General features: G+C 38.2%; 1 protein-coding gene across 1 annotated transcript; it reads left to right on the top strand.

Annotated features, from left to right (window-relative positions):
• The first annotated feature begins 1,068 nt into the window (after window positions 1-1,068).
• Window positions 1,069-5,804, top strand: LOC111659686 (galactosylceramide sulfotransferase-like). Its single transcript, XM_023412686.1, has 3 exons — window positions 1,069-1,087; window positions 3,260-3,409; window positions 4,009-5,804. The coding sequence occupies exons 1-3, from the start codon at window positions 1,074-1,076 to the stop codon at window positions 5,153-5,155; spliced, it is 1,311 nt and encodes a 436-aa protein (XP_023268454.1). The 5' UTR covers window positions 1,069-1,073; the 3' UTR covers window positions 5,156-5,804.
• Window positions 5,805-20,795: the final 14,991 nt, after the last annotated feature.

A 20,795-nucleotide genomic window follows, 5' to 3' on the forward strand; every position in this document is an offset into this window, starting at 1 on the left:
AATAGATGGAAAAGGTCGTCTTTGTTGTATAATTAATAAAGTAAAACGAAAAATGTTGCAGTTTATTCACAAAGGACAAAAACAGCATTTGGAAGTGTTGGATTATTCAAAGAAGAAAAATTACCATATCACTTTAGCATCTGCAGTGTCATAAAATTAAATTGACCATTTTTCTAATGAGCTTTCTGACAGCTGCTTGTACTTGTAAACCAAAGTCTGACAAACAGGAGGAAATCATATAATGACCAACAATCTTACACTGACTGTAACCCAAACCAAAATAATTCTCCTCTTCACCAAAAATATAGTAGGCTAGTTAAATTAAATTCATGTTAAATTAACAAGAGATACATAGTAAATTTTCATATTCTATATAAAATTTTATCTTTGAGGTCCACTCGTGTGGGACTATAACACTATGTGCTGTTGTCAACAGATGTTTTGCAATGGGGTTAATGACTGCAATGTATATACAACAAAGTGTTCCAGCATTTTTTTGACCTGAATGAAGAAAGCCCGTCACCACAAGCTTATGAATGTAATTAATACACCGTGTGAAACTTTTTACTTTTTTAGTGGACCATTTATTTTATAGTCAAACATGCAATAATAATCCAGGATGTGATTAATTGTGAAAGCAAAAACACTGGGTTTTTGTTTCAAGAAATCATTGAGGCTGTGAAAAAAGACAGAGAAGCAATTCACTTTAAATAGAGGTGCAGAGAGCTTTCTAAAAAGTGAAAAAAAAAAATGTTAGAAAAGCATCTATCATTTACAATTTGCATAGAAGTGATTTTCGAGTTCAACCCCTCGCTGGTTTGGTAAAATACTCTTGAGCCATGGGGAGACGAGGTCCTCTGCTGAGGTACTGCAGTAAAGCACGACAGCTGGCATGTCTGCATGGACAGGTTTTTATATCCAATCTGATTTGGTTACTGGGGCGATGACAAAGTTTGGGTTCAAAGTATCATCCAGGTTAGATGAAGGTAAACCATAAAAAGTCCATAAACAGATAAGATATGAATACCCAGCAATATCAGGAAGACATTCAACGTGACGGCCCCGCGACTGACATGCCACATACATGGTACGTTTATGCTTTTCCTTTTCAAATCTAATGTGATGTTTTGATCATCATTTGATCATCATCATTGTCATCTGTGGTTTAACTATTCTCATTCCATTATTCTTTTTGCATGAATGTTTTGTCCTTTATCTTTTTAAACAAAGTCATAAAAGTCAAAATCAAACAGAGATTGAAACACACAATAACCCTGTTAGTCTGTCTGAAGTTTACAGTGGATTTATGATTTTTTAGTCAGTTCAAATGAACAGAAAATGGTTAATGCAATACACTGTGCAGTTTCTGTAACAACAAGATACCGGTGTATTTTCAGTTCATAAAATAGTCTTTATAGTATAGTCTCATAAGATACTGTGTTTGTCTCTTCTGACAAGACCAAGGAAAAACAACATAGCAGCACATATGACTGATTAACACTTTTACCATGAATTTCTAATATGTACAAATACCATTATAACTTCAGATTTTATTTGAGAGTGCACTAATTGGCAGTTTTGTTTTTTGGGTACAAACAACACTCACCATGCTTTTTTGGATGTTTAATTACTGACCAAGAATATTTATTTTGCTATTGTAATTCCCCGGGGAGGAAGTATCTCAATGATGCAAATAAGACTGTGGGAGAGGTCACGGTCTGCTCTTCAACAGATGTCGTCCTTGTGCTGATTAAACAGCATTTTAAAATGGAAACTGAATGGTAATAATTATCATTATTTGTGGCATCTCATAAATGGATTTCCACAAAGTCAATATAGCCATAACATATAAATGAGTGTCTCTTATATATGTGTAGCACCCTTACACTCTATACCGTGCTCAAGGGGTTTTACTCACCTTAGGCTGGAATGATGGGGTGTTTGGGTTCAATTTCTTTGAAAATGATTGAATCAATAAATTACTGGAAAATATATTGGCCTATATAATAAAAAAAAATCTGAATTGACTTATATACCAAGATATCAAAACACAAACTCAAATGTCTTGTCTGTGGCAAATCACTTAGACCTCACCCCTTTTACACAATTTCTCCATGACAGATTAACATCAAATACTTAATAAAACTCTACAGTGGGCCTACACACACACTTACACACACCAAACAAAAACCGTTACAAGCCTGTGTGATGCCCTGGTGCGAAATCCTTACCCTCAGCAGGGCAAAACACAGAAAGTTCAACTCACAGTTTTGGCAGCAGTCCTTGAGAAACAGGTCCAAATCTGATGAGAGAAGCTAGATGGAAGCAGCAATGGAGTCATCCTCAAGATTGTTTTAACTACTTATTTTACTATTTGTAACATCATATCTTGCTCATGACTACTTTATCTCAACCTCTCCATTAACAATTTTTCTTTTTATTAAACTAAATTATTCTCAGTTTAATTACTTTACAGAATTATTGTCACCTAACTTTAATAGGAACTGACATGTTTTAATCCCTTACTTTTACAGCGGGGCTACATATGATATTTAGATCACTGTCGGCAAACTATATCAATTAAACATGATAAAAACTATCTCAACTTCAATTTCTCTCGGTTTCCGCATATTTGTACTGTAGCATTACAGTACAACTAAGTCTAATGCCCTTTTTAATTCAATAATCACACAAATTCAGTTCAGATAATATAAAGTTATTCTCAAATGGTACTTTCTAAAAAGATCAAGGTTTGAAGAAATGTTTCACACATTGGCATTTGTTGCAGTGGAGAAGTGAAACTAGTCTTTGCTCTTTTTTTTCAAGTTCAAAGATAATCTTTGTGATTGGTTTATTAGAAACATTGAAAGATGACAAAACAACAAGACTAATAATACCAGGAAGATTAACAATTAAAATATTTGTAATTACACAAACAACTTTTTGCTGTGACAACCTGTCTTTGTCTTCATAGCTTTTATCTTGTGGAACCTTGGATTTGACCCATACCAGCCTGCCTGGATCAAGTTTTTCATTATATTTCTTCACTCATTTATGTTACACTGAGAAAATAAAAAATTGCATTTCACTCCGCTTGTCTGCTTTGGTTATTATTCAGGCAGTTATGAAGGTTGATTGACCTCGTGCTGGAACTTTTTCCATACATAAATGCAAAACTCAGTATGTGTTCTTTGTGAAGGGAAGTGTGATTTAGATCATTTTTGTCCTTCCCTTTGTCATTCTTCCTCTTCTCATGCAGTGATCTTTTCAGTTCTTCGTTACCATGCTCCAAAAACAAGAGGCAGTGGTGGCTGCTCATGGTCAAACGTGTCACTGTGGCTTGCCTCCTCATCAGTATGACTCTGCTGTACTGTCTGTCTACACTACGGATTAACTTCAGTCCACCAGAGTAAGAATCTGTCACAGCATTGCCTAAAATAGTATAACAGTCCCATAGCAACCTCTGAAAATGTTGGAAAACATATTGGCAGTTATTAGGATTATAAAGGCTCCAGTAAAATAAAGCTTTACCATAAGTTCTGTCCAGTCTGCAGAGGCAAAATATCTTCAGAAAAGGATATTCAGTAAAAAAAAAAAAAAAAAGTAGAAAGAAATCACAGACATGGCAAATAAGCTTGTTAGGATTTTCTTGTTAAGCTTCAAACCATTAACCTTTTCGCTTATAGACCGTATGTTCTAATTTTACCACTTAATACTGATGCTTATTTATGATCCTTATCTAAACAGAAGTGTGCCTCTGTTATCGTTGGTTTATTTATTGACTGTGTGAGCCTTGAAACAAAGTATTCACTTGTGCTATAATAAGTACATGAGTGGAAAATGCTGTAAACTTGGATATTTTGGCAAAAGATAAAAAATATTGTTGCATGCAAAGACATGAATTGGCTCCATATCAATAGTACACATTACATTATAGTTTTCAGTGTAGAGAGATTTTTAAGATAAATTGTGGCACTAATGAACTTCCATATTATGACTTTTTTCTAGGCTCCCAGTGCCTCTCTCCTGTGCTCCTCAACCAGGCCAACACAACACCCAGTCATCCACCAATGGCAGACAGCAAGACAATAACATCTGTGTTCCTAAAGTGGACCTCATGTTTATGAAGACCCATAAAACTGGAAGCAGCACCTTCATCAACATCCTGTTCCGCTTTGGAGAGAAGCACAAACTCAAATTTGCCTTCCCCAGCAGCCGAAACGACTTCTTCTACCCCTCACCGTTTCAGCATACGTACGTTCAAGGCTTTAAATCTGGAATGTGTTTTAATGTCATTTGTAACCACATGCGTTTCGATGCGTCCGAGGTGGCCAAAGTGATGCCTAGAGACACCTTCTACATCACCATCCTGCGAGATCCTGCAGAGCTCTTTGAGTCGTCCTTCCATTACTTTCGTCATGTTGTTCCTCTGACCTGGAGGATACCAGGTGAAGACAAGATGTCCGAGTTCCTGCGTGATCCCAAACTCTACTTCAGCCCAAATGGAATTAACTCCTTCTACCTGAAGAACCTGCTCTTCTTTGACTTTGGGCAGGACAACACCCTGGATCCAGATGACCCCCGTGTAGAGGAGAGCATCCGGCTCATTGGTGAGCGTTTTCACTCGTTCATACTAATGGAGCACTTTGAGGAATCACTCATTCTGCTCAAGGATACTCTCTGCTGGGAGATGGACGACATCCTCTTCTTCAAGCTCAACTCCCGTAAGGAATCCACTGTATCTAAAATGAGCCCAGAACTGAGGGCAAAGGCCTTGCAGTGGAACGGTGTTGACTGGAAGCTTTACAAACATTTTAACCTGACCTTGTGGGAGAAAGTGGAGGCTTACGGAAGAGAGCGTATGGCAAAGGATGTGGCAGAGCTTAGGAGGAGGAATGCAGAGATGGTGGAGATCTGCATTGAGGGAGGTCACTCTGTTGCCGCTGGAAACATTCATGAAGACGCCATGCAGCCGTGGCAGCCCATCGGAGAAAAGTCCATCATGGGATACAACTTGAATAAAAATATAGACAAAGCCTATGAGCAGTTGTGCCGAAAGATGTTGACCCAAGAAATTCAATATCTGACAGACTTGGGCGCTAACCTGTGGCTCACTAAGCTGTTGGGACATGTGAGGAATATCATTAACTGGTGATGAAACACACGAGACAAAAGCTGAATGAGCCTTTGAAGGAACGACTGAAAAGTAGATATGGTGAAGAGTGATGTTTTCAGAATATCTCATTATTTATGTCCTTTGCTCTAAATTACCATGCCACTTTTTTATTGTCTGATGTCAGATGTAACCAAACACCATACTGTATTTGTTCCAGTCTGGATGAGATTATCAAGATGTACAGAACATGAAACAAGCTCCAGCCAATATCATCCAGTTGCAGAGTCACAGTGAAAGTAGCTCTAAACCCTAAATGGTGGCACCTAAACCATTAACAGCAGCTGCACATGCACACATGCAAAGGTGCTCCATCTACAGGCGAGAAAAGCAATAGCAACTGCAGATTTGACACTTGCTGGCATTGCAGGTGATGTGTATTATAAAATAACAGGTTTTTTTTGTTTGTTTGTTTTTTTGGTAGCTGCTATGTTTGTTAAATTACAATGTAATATGTGCATCAAACTTCCAAATATCCAATATTCATTTGCATGTTTAAAAAACGAATCCTATCCACATCTGTGTCTGTAATTAAATGGTGGTATTTATATAATATGAATGCAGCCTCTATGTTAGGAAAGCTTAATCTCCTTTCATGCTATCTTGCATTTAAAAAAGAATCACACACTCATTTCTTTAGTCTTCTCATATTTGTTGGTTTGACTTGTGTGTATACCTATAAAGGAAGCGTGTTTTGGTAGGTTTTTCTTTTAGGAATATTTTAGCCTGTGACAGATGCAGCATCAAAGTACATTCATTAAATAGCTTCTTCTTAACACACCATCATCTGAGGGATAGAAATTCAATCTAAAAGATTGATCTAAATCCTTAGACAATGGGTGGTAATATTTTATATTGGCTACCGCTGTGATATGAAGTTGCACTGCAAAATTATGCAAAGTGGCGAGGTGACATGTGGCTGCTTTTCAAGGAGTAAAATCAATAATGTCATTAGCCATAAGCCTGACTGCTGAGAATATGAATATCAGGCTTTTCATTCCCCATTAGAAGTGTTCACACTAGATTTAGACTTTGACAGACAGGAACAAAAACACATTTTTCTCAGTACTTGACATTAATGTATTAGTTTAACAGCAAAAATATAAAGATGAAATAAGAAATATCCCCAAATGGACTGTAACATAATAGTGAGAACACCTTTCTCTCTTCTTCGCCTGTTCACCGGATGTTTGCGGTTGTCTTCAGGAGCCTGTCAACAGAATTTTCACTGCCCTTAAAAGCTGTTTTACAGTTGCACCATAAAAAAATTGTTATGTTTTTCATTGGTACCAGGCTACCAAAAAAATAAAACTCCTCAATCACAATACCACATTATATGTTTTGATATTAGACACTGCTGCTTATCATTTTGTGTGATGCCTGTGTTCAAGTATTTAAGTATTTCACGGAGCACAATTTTGACCTCAAAGGAGCAGCAGTGACCAAAAGATTTGTTTGAGTTGAGTCAGTGTCTTTCTGCTGCTCTATTTACATGAGAGTGGCAATAGTTTTGAAAGGAATATAATTTGTGTGTGCGCATGTGAGTTTATGTGCACATACTGTAATCCTTCTCCAAAACAACTTCTTCCTTCATTTTCTTTGAGTCCAAGACCGAAAATTATACTTCAGGTTTGATACATGGATATCAACACAGACAGACACACAAACAGACTGAAAGCTTAAGGTAAAGTGAATGCATCTCTTGTCAGGCTGTTGGTTTCATTGCTGAGCCATGAGGAGGTAAACATTAGCCCGCTGTTGACATTTTGGGTCAATTTTTATTTTCCTCTGAGCAAAAACAATGTGCTGATAACTTTGAACCAGCCTTTGCTGGAGCTCTCTCACTCAACCACTGTTAACTCTCGCTATAGTCCACACTATGAGCCTTATTTTGCTCTCCGATCCTTCCCTTTGCAAGTAGACACTGGTGTCCTTTGCATTAGACCCATTTTTCTTCATTATCAACTTGACCATCTCTGCTAGAAACCCCCCCAATTGTTCGTTCTTCTCCTTCGTAAAAGCAGAGCAAAAACTGATTTGAATAACTACTGGCCCACCTACAATCTGTTGCTTTTGCTTTGCAGACATTTTACAGCATCAGTTGACCTTTAACAATCCCTTGTAAATCATTGACAGAAATTCTATTTAAAGACTCATCGATCTGGTTTCAAGACTGACCATGTTGCACTCACTGACACAACCACAGCTGCATTACACAAGAGAAAACTTTTCACTCCTCTTTTTCCAGAGATCTCCTAAAAATCTGATTCTGAAGATTAAGTCGTACCTTTTTCCTGGATCAGTCTCATGGTTGCCATTTGTCTACCAATGCTTTAAAATCCTATTCATACCGCACATCTAAATGTAATAATAGGCAGTGTTCAATCTCTGATGACAAAAGATAGTCATATCATGGTCACTTTCTAAATGTGCTACTCTACATCTTTATTCCACCATTGTGCTCTTTTCTTGCACATGCAGCTTCATCTTAGCTTTTTTCTGAAGCACCATTCATGTTAGAAATGTGAACACCTTCGAAAAATGTCCCCAGAAAATAATACAGGGATTTTTATCTCAGACACCATATAGGTAATGGTATGACAAATGGTCAACTTCAGATTCAAAGTCCAGATTTTTATCTAAGTCATAACACTGCAATTCATAGTCAATGAATCTAATTGCATCTTTGTATTTCAATAATTATTCATTTATTTATTCATTCATTCATTTAATTATTTATTCATTTATTTTTACCGTCACCACTTCTGACATGGAAAAAAAGAGAATCCTTGTATTTGTATGGGATAAACGAACTCTCTGGTTAGACGATGTTGCACAGTAAATGTTTATTGTGTTTGATACGTACCGTTAAACCAGATGAACAATGACAAACAGGTATAAATCATAAAATCGACTTTTATGCTCACCAATCTTTTTACGCCTTTTAAACCACTCAAGCTGGATATCAATGTTTTCCAATGCTTTCCAGTGGAGCATGTGTTTACCACTATGGTGACAGAAGTGCAGATCAATCTGAGAGAAAATTATGACTTTTAATGACACAAAATGTTTTGGGTCCAAAAGCTTTTAGATTCCCTACAATGTCCTCGAGAGGGACAAAGTTAAGTCATATCACCTGACTTAAAACATCACTGGTGTTTTAAGTGACATGAGGATGGCAACAAATTTGATATTTTGTTGATGTCGTATCCCTTTAAAGCTCTGCATGCTACTGTGTATACTACAACTGTGTTTTAATATCCTGTGCAACCCCTTGTGTTTCCACAAGCCGTCCTTCCATTACTTTGGTCAAGTTGTTCCTCTGGATCCCAGGGGGGGAGATACCTGCTCTTCTGATGACCCCCATGTAGAGGAGAGCATCAGCCTGACACTGCTGAGTGTTTTCACTTGGTCGTGCTAATGGAGCACATTGAAGAATCACTCATCCTGCTCAAGGACACCCTCTGCTGGGAGATGGACGACGTCCTTTTCTTCAAGGTCCACTCCCTTAAGCTAAACTGAACCCAGAACTGAGGGCAAAGGCCTTGTAGTGGAAACGTGTTGAATGGATGACTTACAAACATTTCAACGATGGTGGAGATCTGCATTAAGGGAGGTAGTCTGAGGAGGCTTTGCAGCCATGGCAGTTCATTAAAAAAAAAACATTTCAACTTTAAATGTGACTTAACCAATTTCAGTTGTTTTTAGTTTTTTTTGTAGTTTTTTGAATTTCACTCTGGCTTAGTGATAGGGACAGGGAGATTTGCTGTACTTCAAAATTGTTCATTTGGCCTTGCAGCTACAGAGCTATTACTGATTGAATTGAATTTCAATGTGCGTTTTTCAGGTGGAAATTCAAAAAATAGACTGAAGCTGTGGAGGTTAACAGACTGATTGCACACTATTATCAAGAGCTGCAAGGAAACTGACTCATCCCTGCCTCTGTAGCTGACGTCATTGAAAGTGCTATATTTGACCGTCGTTATGAAGCCTATAATGAAGTTATTGCTGGCAACATATTAACACGTTTGTGCCAACACAGACAGAACATAAGATAAGAGTTTTGCAGGACTGTACCAGACTGAATGTGGACCTGATACACTGGAGACTGGAGTGTTTAAAGCCCTCATCTGTTTTCTTTAATCTCTTAAATAACTGTTAGATGTGCTGTAGGGTCAATTTTTTTGGAACCTCCAGCAGGGCGAGCATGCATGACTTCACTCTCCATTAGCTTTTCTCAACAGAGCCACATTCTCTTGCTGTCAGCTCAGCATTTCCACTGAAGCAACAGGCGATCCTGAAGCACCAGAATTCTAGAAATGAATGGGCAACATCCACTTTTCTTAGTGTGATGTGATTTTCCCATATTTAAATCCCGTGGCCTTTCTGTAACAACTGCCTCCTCGTTCACCCTGGGTATTGTAGAGGTGCATTGCCATGAGCAGTACAGTAGATGGCGCTGGAGTCCAGCATTACTGCTGTCGTCGTGCGACGAGAGGAGGATGAGTCACTCCACAGATGCAGACTTCATGGTGTCTTAGGAAAAACGTGATTACCTAACTACCATAAACATACTTGTGTACACCCACAAATAAAATTAAAAAACGCACAAAATGCCAGTTTACATAGAAAAACCCACACACAGTTTAACACACTTGCTCTCTAACATTGTCCTTCACAGCGAGAGGAAATAACAGCCCCCTGAGACTGAACTGGCTCAGACAGACCAGATTACACAAAGGTACAGTGGCCTTCTTACATAGACAGCACTGATGGGAAACAATGCACGACATTACCAGGAATAAGATGCTGTTGAAAGGGCAGCATGGGGGTAGAGAAGTAGAAGAAGTGAGACACTGGGGAGGAGAAAAGTTTAAATTGTTATGAAAGACATCATTCAAATTAGACTGGTTTCATTTCTGAAACCTCTCAAATATCTGAAATAGGTGCAGATTAGAACAAGAAAATCCAACAAATGAGTTGATTTACATTTGTTCTGAAGGCTTCATTAGTTTGGATCGGTATTCTAACTGCAGTTATAGCAAAGTCCAACCAAAATTATGTATACATCAAGATTGATAAAAAAAATATGGAATTCAAATGATATGGTGATTTTTTTGTTGTTGTTTAAAATGCATAAAGAAAACGCAAAAGATGAATATATATATAAATTACCAAATTCTGAATTTACAGTAAAAAGTCTAAGATAACAAGCCGTGAAATGAGGATATCGAACTGGTTAAGCAACATGAGAAGGTTCAAGCAGAAAGAGCTTTTTAGATTTTTTTTCTTCTTTTTTTTATTGGGCGCAGAAACCCAATACCATGTTCTAGTTTCAGTTCTATTTGGGACATATTAAATAAGAGCTTATTTTGTGGCCACATAAAAAGAGACTACATAGGAAAATGAATGAAATGCAACTGATGTTTTTTTAATTACCTTTTGTAAAACAGATACCAGTGATGGCCTCTGCTAATGACGGCATTTCCTCTAACATAAGATGTACTGTATATTGAAAGGTACGTGTCTCTCTGTCTCACACACTCAGAGAGAAGCAGCTGACAGTAGCACTTACTTCATTCTGTGATGTATCCGTGGTTACCCAACACTTTCTGATACCCACTTCTTACATTTTCAGGAACATGGCTCTTCTTGAGGCTGGTCTTAAAAAGTTTCACAATGAGTCATCAACCATTTCCTTCCTACTAAATACTGTATGTACTCAAATGACTTGTGAGGTTATGAGTCAATATACTGGAAGACTGCTGCTCTCTGTACAAGTTTTATTTCCAGTGAGAGAAACAGGTGGACTCACTCAGGGACACACTCTTAAATATGTATTATTTGAATGTTACGTTTCAACCCAATATGATACATATCCACATCAACATGATCCCTCCAGGTTTTATTGAGAATGAACATGGCTGACCAAATGATGATGGAATACTGTAGTCAATTTCCCCATTCCCCCAGCCAAAACCATCACATAACAGATTTATTTCTATCCCTGACTCATTAGACCAGAAAATCACCAAACCAGCTTAATCTGATTCTCAATAAAACCCTGAGTCCAAGCACGTGTGTTTGTGTGTGTATTCGTGTATGTGTATGTGCGTGTGTGTTTGTGTATGTTCATGTGGAAATCCGCAACCCTCGTAACTGTGATTTTACTACAAAACTTTATTTATTATTTCTTAAATATTTTCTCACTTCTTTTTAGCCAATGTATATTATAATATACAATAGACAAGAAAGAATAATTAGCTTAATATTACATATATCTTATATCAGACTTTCTAGTTTTCTACTTGTTAAATTAATATTATCTATTTTAAATTTTCAAATGCTGGTAAATATTTTTTATGGTAGTATTACTCCTAATAACAATAGTAATAATAATAAATTATATTTTTTCATCCCCTTATTTTTTTTCCCATGCTTTTAAGAAAATTAAAATGTACAACTAAATCTTCAACGAAACAACTGGTGAAGCTGGATTTTTGGCGAGGGGATGGTGCAGGATTGCCATGCAGTGGTGTTCAGCAGTCCTGATCCTCTTCCCTTTCCTCCTCCTTCCATCCCCTCCTCTCTCACGTGGATGCGGCGAGAGCAGCATGAGGGGCAATGAAAAAGAGGCTCATCTGTTCTTGACTGGGGCAGCTGTGCTGCTTCAGTGTCCCCTCTTTCTTTTCTCCCTTCTCACCTATTCTATTTATCTCTGCTCTTTTCTCTCCTCATTTTGTCAAGCTGTCTTCTGTCAGTCTTTGCTGTGTGTCTCTTTTTTGACCTCATTTGTTTCATCTTTTTGTATCTCCCTCCACCTTGCTCCTCCTCTTCTTTTCCCCTGTTGCTCTCCATCATTTTTCTTCATCTCATCTTCTTTTCATCTTCCTGCTCTTTCGAGTTGCTTTCAAGGTCACTTGCAGAAAAATCATATACCTTTGGCTTTGTGCATGAGTGCATGTGTGTGAACATGCACAAAGAGAGCTCTCATTGCCAGAGCTTGCTTTCATCTCTAAGATGAATTATTTCTCATTTTATCCACTGTCCAACAATAGATCCAGCTGTACAATACAGTCTGGTCAAAATTAAAGCCCTTTTTGCATCAGCATTTCAAGAGCTGCTGAAACATATTATTTTGCAAAAGCACAGGCTACAATAAAACTGAACTGTTAGACACAGTCTCTATAATGATTACCAGTGGAGCTCTTAAGCCAACTGAGAACTGGGTTTAGGACTTTGAACTATTCGGTTTAATTTTTCTGCCAGAATGGGTCAAATGTTCATGAGCAGAGCTCTGCTTTGTGGCATAATCTCCTTCATCCAACTTTAAAGTTGGAGCAACATTTAAGGGCGACATTTGGGCGAGTTGGTTGAGCAGATTGAATCTGAATTTGTTTATTGTCATTTTTACACTGTACAGTATGTTTTTGTATAGAGCTGGGCAGGCTGTTTCCCCCATGCTTCCACTGTTTAAACTAACTGCCTGCTGCTTGTAGCTACAAACGTGTGAACAGACATGAGAGTGATATCAGTTTTCCCATCAAAATCTCTGTATGTTTATTACCCAAAGTGTTTGAACTAGTCCTTTAAAGTTCTGACTCGTCATTGCCATGCTAATGAATATACCAGCAATAATCCTGGCTCTCCTTCAGTCTAGAGAGGATCGTCTGTGTTATTCAATCCCTTTTCTATAAACCCTCACTCACTCGGTATTAAGTCCTCCACACTGCCCAAAATAGCCACGGGTTCTCCTTTGGGAACTACAGCAAAGCTTTTCTGTAATAATCTATGTGTGTGTGTGTGTGTGTGTGTGTGTGTGTGTGTGTGTGTGTGTGAGCAACTTACATAGGACACAAAATGTTGCTTAATCAGCAGAGTCAAACAGAGGCCCTGACAGGAGAAAACAACCACGGCAGCAGAAAGAGAGAAAAAAAATATGGAACAACTATTCCAGATGGTGAGATGAGAGAGACAGAAAACAGACACGCGTGCATGTGTACATACACACACACACGCATACAGAGAGAGAGACAGAGAGTAATTGGACAAACAACACAGCATTACCTTTCCAATAACACACCACCAGAATCCTAACATGGCAGAAAGTTGACAAGTAGATTGTAGATGAGGGATGGAAGAGACAGAGGCAGACAGAAAGAGACAGACAGAGAGTAACACAGTGAAATGACTGGAGGAACCATGGAAAGGTAGATGCGTTTACAACCAGACAACATTCACAACATTCTCGGCTGTCTCTTGGTTTGTTTATCCTCACTTTACTCGTTAATGTGGTAATTTCCCCCAAAACTCCAATAGACCTCCCTGTCTGTCACAAAAACAATTGAAATCATCAACAGTGCATGTTAAAGTAAAGATAACGTCTGTACAAAGACACTGTTCAGGATCAGTCTTGGTTCACGATGGCAACACAGAACTCAGCAAGAACAGTGCACAGTTCATGTATGCGCACTGTCTTGCATACGCAAACACGCTGTCTATAGGGCTTGCTTCCTTCCTACAGGCTCACCCTGCAGGGATCTGGAGGCCAGAGATAAGGATCATCAGAAAGAATTTGGTTCGCCCGCTTCATTACATAGGGCGGCGTAAATCCCTCGCCCTCTCCCACTGTTGTTTGGGTTCGGTCTGTGTTTGAGTTGGTAAAATGTAGTTTGTTTTATTTCACAGTGCAACATTCTCACATCCTCCTCCGCTCACTCCTGCATCAAGGACACCACTGATGTTACAAAGGGCCTCCCCTACATTGCTTCACTTTGGTTTGATTTAGCTTCTTTTGTCTTTCAGGTGGCTGCTAACACATGCATGCTCGTATGTGTAATACACAAATAAGGCGGCTTTCAGAGAGACACGGCAACAACACAACATAGTAAAAGCTCATACTGTTGTCCAATGAGATGATACAGTCGTCTGTATATATAGAGTTATAAATACTATATATAAAAAAATAGAGCATGACCCTTTTGGTTGAATTTATGTTACACAGATTGGTTTTGACACCAAAAAATAAAAGATTTAAAGTTGTTTTTATAGTGCCTCATCATCACAACCTTTCACAGGTTTTCAAATGTGTCATCACTTGTCACAACTGACATGGGAACGCAATTAATGTAAATTATTCACTAACATCATGAGAGGGTTAATGTTTTCTACACTCCTTGTTGTTCCCCTTACAGTTGACCACTCTCCGAAACTTTCCAAAGAATCTACAAAAGTCTCTCAAAAACATGTAAATACTGTAGTTCTGTGATGTGTCTGGGATTCCACAGGCAGTGGGAGACCTGAATAATCAGACTGGGAAAGGAACAGCAGACAGACAGATAGAGGGAGAATAGACAGAGGTCAGTGTGGCTGCCAGCTGTTTGAGATGAATAGAGCATTATATAGAACAGAGGGCGGCAGATGGCTAGTCAGCACACTGATACACACACACATAGAGTCAATTTTAGAAAGGCTCGTGAGGACACAAAACACGAACTGGTGGTTCGCATGTAAACATTTGTAATTAGGCTGCTTAGATGACATCAGGACATTTCAGTACAAACACAGTGCCTTTATATTTTTGAATTTTGTTGTTTTTACATTTGTATCATTCAAGGTCTGGAATGTGTTAACTCAGCAAGTAAAGCACCTGTGTTTGTTTGGAATCAGTAGAAAAAGAACTGTGAGATATTTAGTTCCATCAGTATCTATACTATAAATCAGCATCATAACAGCTGCTCCGGTAGACACACACACACACACACACACAAAAACACACACACACACACAAAAACACACACACACACACACACAACCACACGACTCAAGGCACTCTGGAACGAACGCTCTCAAGCACACACAAAGATGTGAGTTGATGTGATGCAGACATACTCAACCTTAAATGCCCCCAGATGTAAACACTAACAGTTGCTGTAACACACATACACACACACACACACACACACACACACACACACACACACACACACATGGTGAACAGTTTAATCTTCCTTTGCCTTTCTTTTAGTCCTTTAGAAGTTGTGCCACAAGAAATCTGGTGAGGCTGCTTCATGTTTTTAAGGCCCTTGACTGTGGAACATCCTCCCCTCGGATCAAACAAGGAAACTCCCCCTGTGTTTTTAAAAAGAAATTGAATACCTATCTTTTTACAGTAATTTGGCTTTTACTTTTGGTTAACTTAATTGATTTTTTAAAACTTGTTGTTTTGGTTTAATTTTGTTTTAGTTCCTCGCCATTGTTTTTTAATCTTGGGCTTCATCTTCATATGACAGGTGCTATACAAATAAGGTCATTGTTATTATAAGTTCTTAATGGTCGCCCACTGTCAGTACGGTATGGGCGCATTATGCAGCAAACTGTACTCAGCAAATGACTATCGCCTGCTGCAAACCCTGCATTATATGTGACACTTATACACTTTCATTGCGTGCTTACAGTATATACTTATCAGTGTGCTTAATGGCTTCTCTACACAGAAATATCTGAACGGTACACATATGTGTTAAGCTTGTTTGGTAATGTTCATCTGTAGAAGCAAACACAGGATGCAAGAGGGTGGTGACGTTCATTTAAAAGAGAAATAAATCATGTTTTCATCTTGTTAAGAGTGTGAGCATGTTTTACACGACTGTGTTTATTTTTGAACTTTTGGATATTGTATGCAGGGAAGGGTGTTGATGAGCATATGATCTCCCTTTGGCACACTCAGCTGACTGGCAAAAAGTCCTGACCACTGAGGAGCTTCATATTAGTCTGTTCATTCATCTCTCTCATCCAGGTTAAAATCCAACTCTGAATTGATCATTTCTAGCTGACTTGAGGATATTTTGGCAGTGTTGGCAATTATTAACCTTTTCCACTCTTGTTTTCCCAAGGTAGTCTGGGAATTTGAACCCTCAAATAAAAGCAAATACCTTAAACTAATCCATTTGAAGAGACGGAAATGACAAAAGATCAGAATGATGCTTCTGAAAATCTAGCAGCACCAACTCTCCTGTCTGGAGTCTGGAGTGGATTATTTGTGTATATCGCAATGAAAAGGCAGAGAGCCACAAAGTTTTACATGACAGCGGGGGAAGTCTGGGCAATCCTTAATCCTTCAGATGAAAACATACCTTGATTAAAAAAAAAAAAAAAGATTTGAAATGATAGAAAGTGATTAATTTTGCACATTATATATATATATCGTTGTCACTGGTATTTTTCCACGTATTATATGTCCCTTCATGAATATTCATGCTGCTTGAATTCACATATTTGAATAGAATACTGAATTTTCTCATTTTCTTTGTCTGTCCATTGTCTGTTGTGATTACCCTGGATCAGCATATTTTTTTGTACTTTTTGCTATGTTTATGTTTTTTTCTATTTTTCCTTAATATACATAATTTTCAAAGTTTCACTAAATTCAAAAAGCTGTTTATATTGAAATCAAAAATTTTCTTAGCTGTATTTGGTGCTGCAGTGACTCAGTATCCCAGTGAGACACGTCCTAACAGGAAAAGCACGGATGTAATTAATAACATTAACAAGGGCTGCATTCCATCTAGTGTTGCCAGTTTCAGGGCCGTGCTATCATGCATGAGGACTCAGTTGGGAGTATGAATGGAACTGAACCCTTGTTAATGTAATTAATTCCATCTGGGCTCTTCCTGACAAGTCAAAAATTAAAAAAAAAAAAGTTTATTAATGTTTCAACTAATCCAATTTAAAGTTATTTTTAAACAACTGTCCTTAAAATGCCCATGATGACTGTCCCTTTACGTAAGAAAATGTTTAACCCAGTTCCTCCATGATTAAGTACAGTGCTCACTGGGGCCTGTAACCGAGCATTTACCCGCAGCACATGACTTTCTCTGAGAAACTCTGACACATGGAATGGTTGAAGGAAAGAGGATGTTTGTTGATGTCAACACAGCCTTTAGTCAACACCTCTGAGACTCAAACAAGCATGAAATGCACACACACGCATAAATTCAAATGCTTGCGCACACACACTCATGACTACCGTCTGCTAGACGCAGGCAAGAGAAGTCTGTGTGAGAGTGTGTGTGTGTGTGTGTGTGTGTGTGTGTGTGTGTGTGTTTGTGTGTGTGTGTGTGTGTGTGTGTTAAAGACGGAGAGGGAGTATTGATATTTTTGTGTCCACAGAAATCTGAAACAATTTTCTGTCCACAACACATGAATATGTCTTTGAATTGTGCTCAAATACTTCTTCACACTTTATATGTTGGCTGTGAACATGGGTCTTGTGGGTCACAAGGAGGAGTTCATAGCAGCAATATAACCATGATCCTTTGTGTCCTTGTGTTAATGATGTAACCAGTGAAATGTCCAGAACACAGTAGGTCACAACAAAACAGTGTCAGGAACAGAAATGGCGCATTTATTTTATTTAATCAATTGTAAAATTCTGTGAGTTTATAAAAGGTTGTGTGTGTTTTTCCTGAGGACATGCCGAACTAAATCGTTTTACATATGAGGTCCTGGTAATATGATCTGCTACATATAGGCAGTAGCTTCAAAGTCACCCATGACATGAAGAATGCATTGAACAGGGAGCCCTGCACATCCTAGACTAGAGGTCAGAAATTAAGCTTTGACATGGGGCAAGTTTCTTTCAGCAGTGTTCATAGGAGGCCAGGACAGGTTCACAGGTGCAGTGGGCCTCTTTATTTCAAATTCTTGTTTATAGACTGATAGGTTGATTATACACTGTGGGTCTAAGCTGGTTACAAGAATTCAAGCATGAGTTACAATAGTTGCATTCTGGCGGGTCTGGCCTGGCATTGAGAGAATACTCCACTGATTTAACTTTGCAGAGGTCTGGTAAGTTTCTCCACACCTCCAGATTTTGCTCATATTCAAATTTGTAGTCTTCAGCCTCGACCGACGCTGACTCAATTGACACCACTTGAGACAGCTTTTCACACGTGGCGTAATGGTCCCCTCAGACCTGTAAACAGACTTACTTTGATGTGTAAAATCAGTGGTGTTCCTCTTCAAGCTAAGCTATATTCAAAGCCACTCTCATTTATGTACCAAAGGAGGACAAAATATAAGAAACATAAATCAATATAATCAATGCAACATCACTACTTTGATAAAAAAAATGGCCGTGAGATGCAGTTAAGATTTTGAGATTTTTTTTTTCAAACAGCTGCCTCAAGGTCAGGAATTAATGTTCACATTCAACACCACTATTAACTGTAGCTGCAAAATATTGACTTTGAGTTGATTCCTAACATAGTGTAAACAGAAATTTTGTATCATAAATTTACACAACAAGGAGGATTTGTTGCTTAGATATTACATGAACTGGGAATGAAATCTGTGTGTGAACTGTCTGTGTAGGGGCTTGTTTGTAAGTGTATCCCATTTAGAAATAAAAAAAAAATGAAGCAGTACATAGTGCACACATAACATGTACAAATTAGTTAGGGTCATGATTTATGAGTAAGAATTGTTTTCAAGCAAATTCCCAGAAAAATATATCTGAAACCCAGTACTGCAACAATGGCCTCATTCACCAGCTGTGTTATAACTAGAGCACTTCCAAAGGAGCTGCATGGGAAATCATTATTCAGTATCTGCCCATAGGTCACACATGTGCTGTATGCACTAAAACACTATGTACCAAGTAACATGCGTACAATATGTATAAGGGACAAACACAAATCATTCATAATAATTCTGTCAGTAATTGAGGAGTTTGGGAAATTAATGGCAAATTGTTGCTCCTTCCCTGGCCCATAGTCCACACACATGAATTACAGCACATAGAACATAAACACACATCCTCTATATATCATGTTACAAGAATGCTATACACAGCAACTGTGGATATAATCAATGGGATTTGTTGCACAATGACCTCAGGCTGTACAGTGTCATTTAGGTCATTTATGTTCTTATCTGATTCATTCTTCCTTGAAAAAAAAAAACTTTCATCTCATGATACGAAGAATTCATGTGTTTTCTTTGACAGTGTTCTGTAATAGGGTCGTGCATGCAAAGCGATGCTCCCACCCCTGAGAATTTCTTGTCATGTCAAAGCAAATGACAGATGATTTATGTCTCATCCCTTGAAGCGCAGTTTGACCTTGTCATTCAGTTCTAATGAGAAATATACCACAAGCCTAATTACAGAGACTAATATAATCCCTCTTTTTAAGAAAACCACTGCTTAATCTTACTGGAAATCTTGCTGGCAATCCTTCAAACAGCTTTCACTCGCTGACCTGATGTAACTCATAGATTGAAGAAAGAAACTGGAGAAACATTTACTCTTGAATTGTACATAAATGTATGTAAATCCCTGTATGAATAATATAGTGATGCCTCTGGAGAAAAAAAAAAGAATAATCATGGATTACTAAAGATTTGATTTGATTATAGGAGGTTGAAAATACTGTCAAGTCAAAATCGTTATGCTTCCTTTAACTTGGTGGAAGGAATATGGGAGGTTAGCATTCAGTCATCCTTGTGCTGTTCATAAACATTAAACATATCGGTGCTAATCAGCTTCTTCATTGCTGTATTTCTGCTAAGTAACCATTTCTAGTAGCTCTGGAGCTTTTCATTGTTCTCCTCAGTCGTCCTCAGCCAAGCAGTGACATCATTCCCCTTTCACCCAGTTCTCTGATGGCTGCAGTACGAGGTAACCAGCGGTCAAACCACGATGCATTCACGGGCTCTTCCTCTCCGTTATACGAGTGTTGGCGTAAAACGTGTAAAATTATTTGATTAATTAAGTCAGAATAAAGAATGAAAATAATTGACATGTGCCAGGACTATTATTATTATTTTGGGTGTCTGTATATCACACAAGTAAAGTCACGCAGAGGGAAGTCTTAAGTGAACTGGACTGTGATGGAGGAATACAATGACTTCCATGTGCAACCACAAAACCTGTATACACATTAGTAATATCTTGAGAAAGCCAGTATTATCTTTTAACTTACGTGGTTGTTTGTAACTTATGATGCTGAATGCTGGAAATAAGCAATAATTCTACAAATTTTCTAAAAAACGATTAACGGAAATACGTTTTGATTTACATCTTTCACTCGGTTCACTGCAGAGGGAGATACATACAAGTAATTTAAATTTTATTGTAGCCTACTACATTTATTTGAAAGTAAAAGTCAAAAAGTGATCATCAATTGTCAACATAAAAAGCCACAAAATTAAAATACAGACCTAGCTTATGGGCTAGTGGGTTAAATTTAATTATAACACAGTGTAATTTTGATGAAGACTTGGGAAACCAGCCGATCTATCTCTGCGCGTGGCTGATTGATTTACTGTTTTCTTGGTAGATGCTCGTCTCCATTTGCAGTTGCAGTATTTTCGACAGCACCTGAAGGCCACACGAGTGTCGACGTTGCGAGCAGGAGGAGAGACTCAAACCAATGTTTATCTAACATAGTTCCAGCAACCGAGGTTGTTCTTTGTGTCATCTTAATATTTTCGAAAAATATTTCCCATCAGTCATTCAGTTCACTCCATTCTTTGTTTACTGTGACATGAATCGCAGATTGGAAGTGAAATCCCGTGCACTCCGCACATCAGGTCGTCAGGACTGAGGTGGCATTTGCAT

The sequence above is a fragment of the Seriola lalandi genome, unplaced genomic scaffold, assembly GCF_002814215.2.
Source record: "Seriola lalandi dorsalis isolate HSWRI2012SDOR001 ecotype SW California unplaced genomic scaffold, Sedor1 jcf7180002054486, whole genome shotgun sequence".
NCBI lineage: Eukaryota > Metazoa > Chordata > Actinopteri > Carangiformes > Carangidae > Seriola > Seriola lalandi.

Bases quoted from the DNA above. Each gene is read 5' to 3' on its own strand.
- LOC111659686 (XM_023412686.1), top strand. The intron at 3,410-4,008 runs GTAAGAATCTGT...ACTTTTTTCTAG, and splicing joins ATTAACTTCAGTCCACCAGA to GCTCCCAGTGCCTCTCTCCT.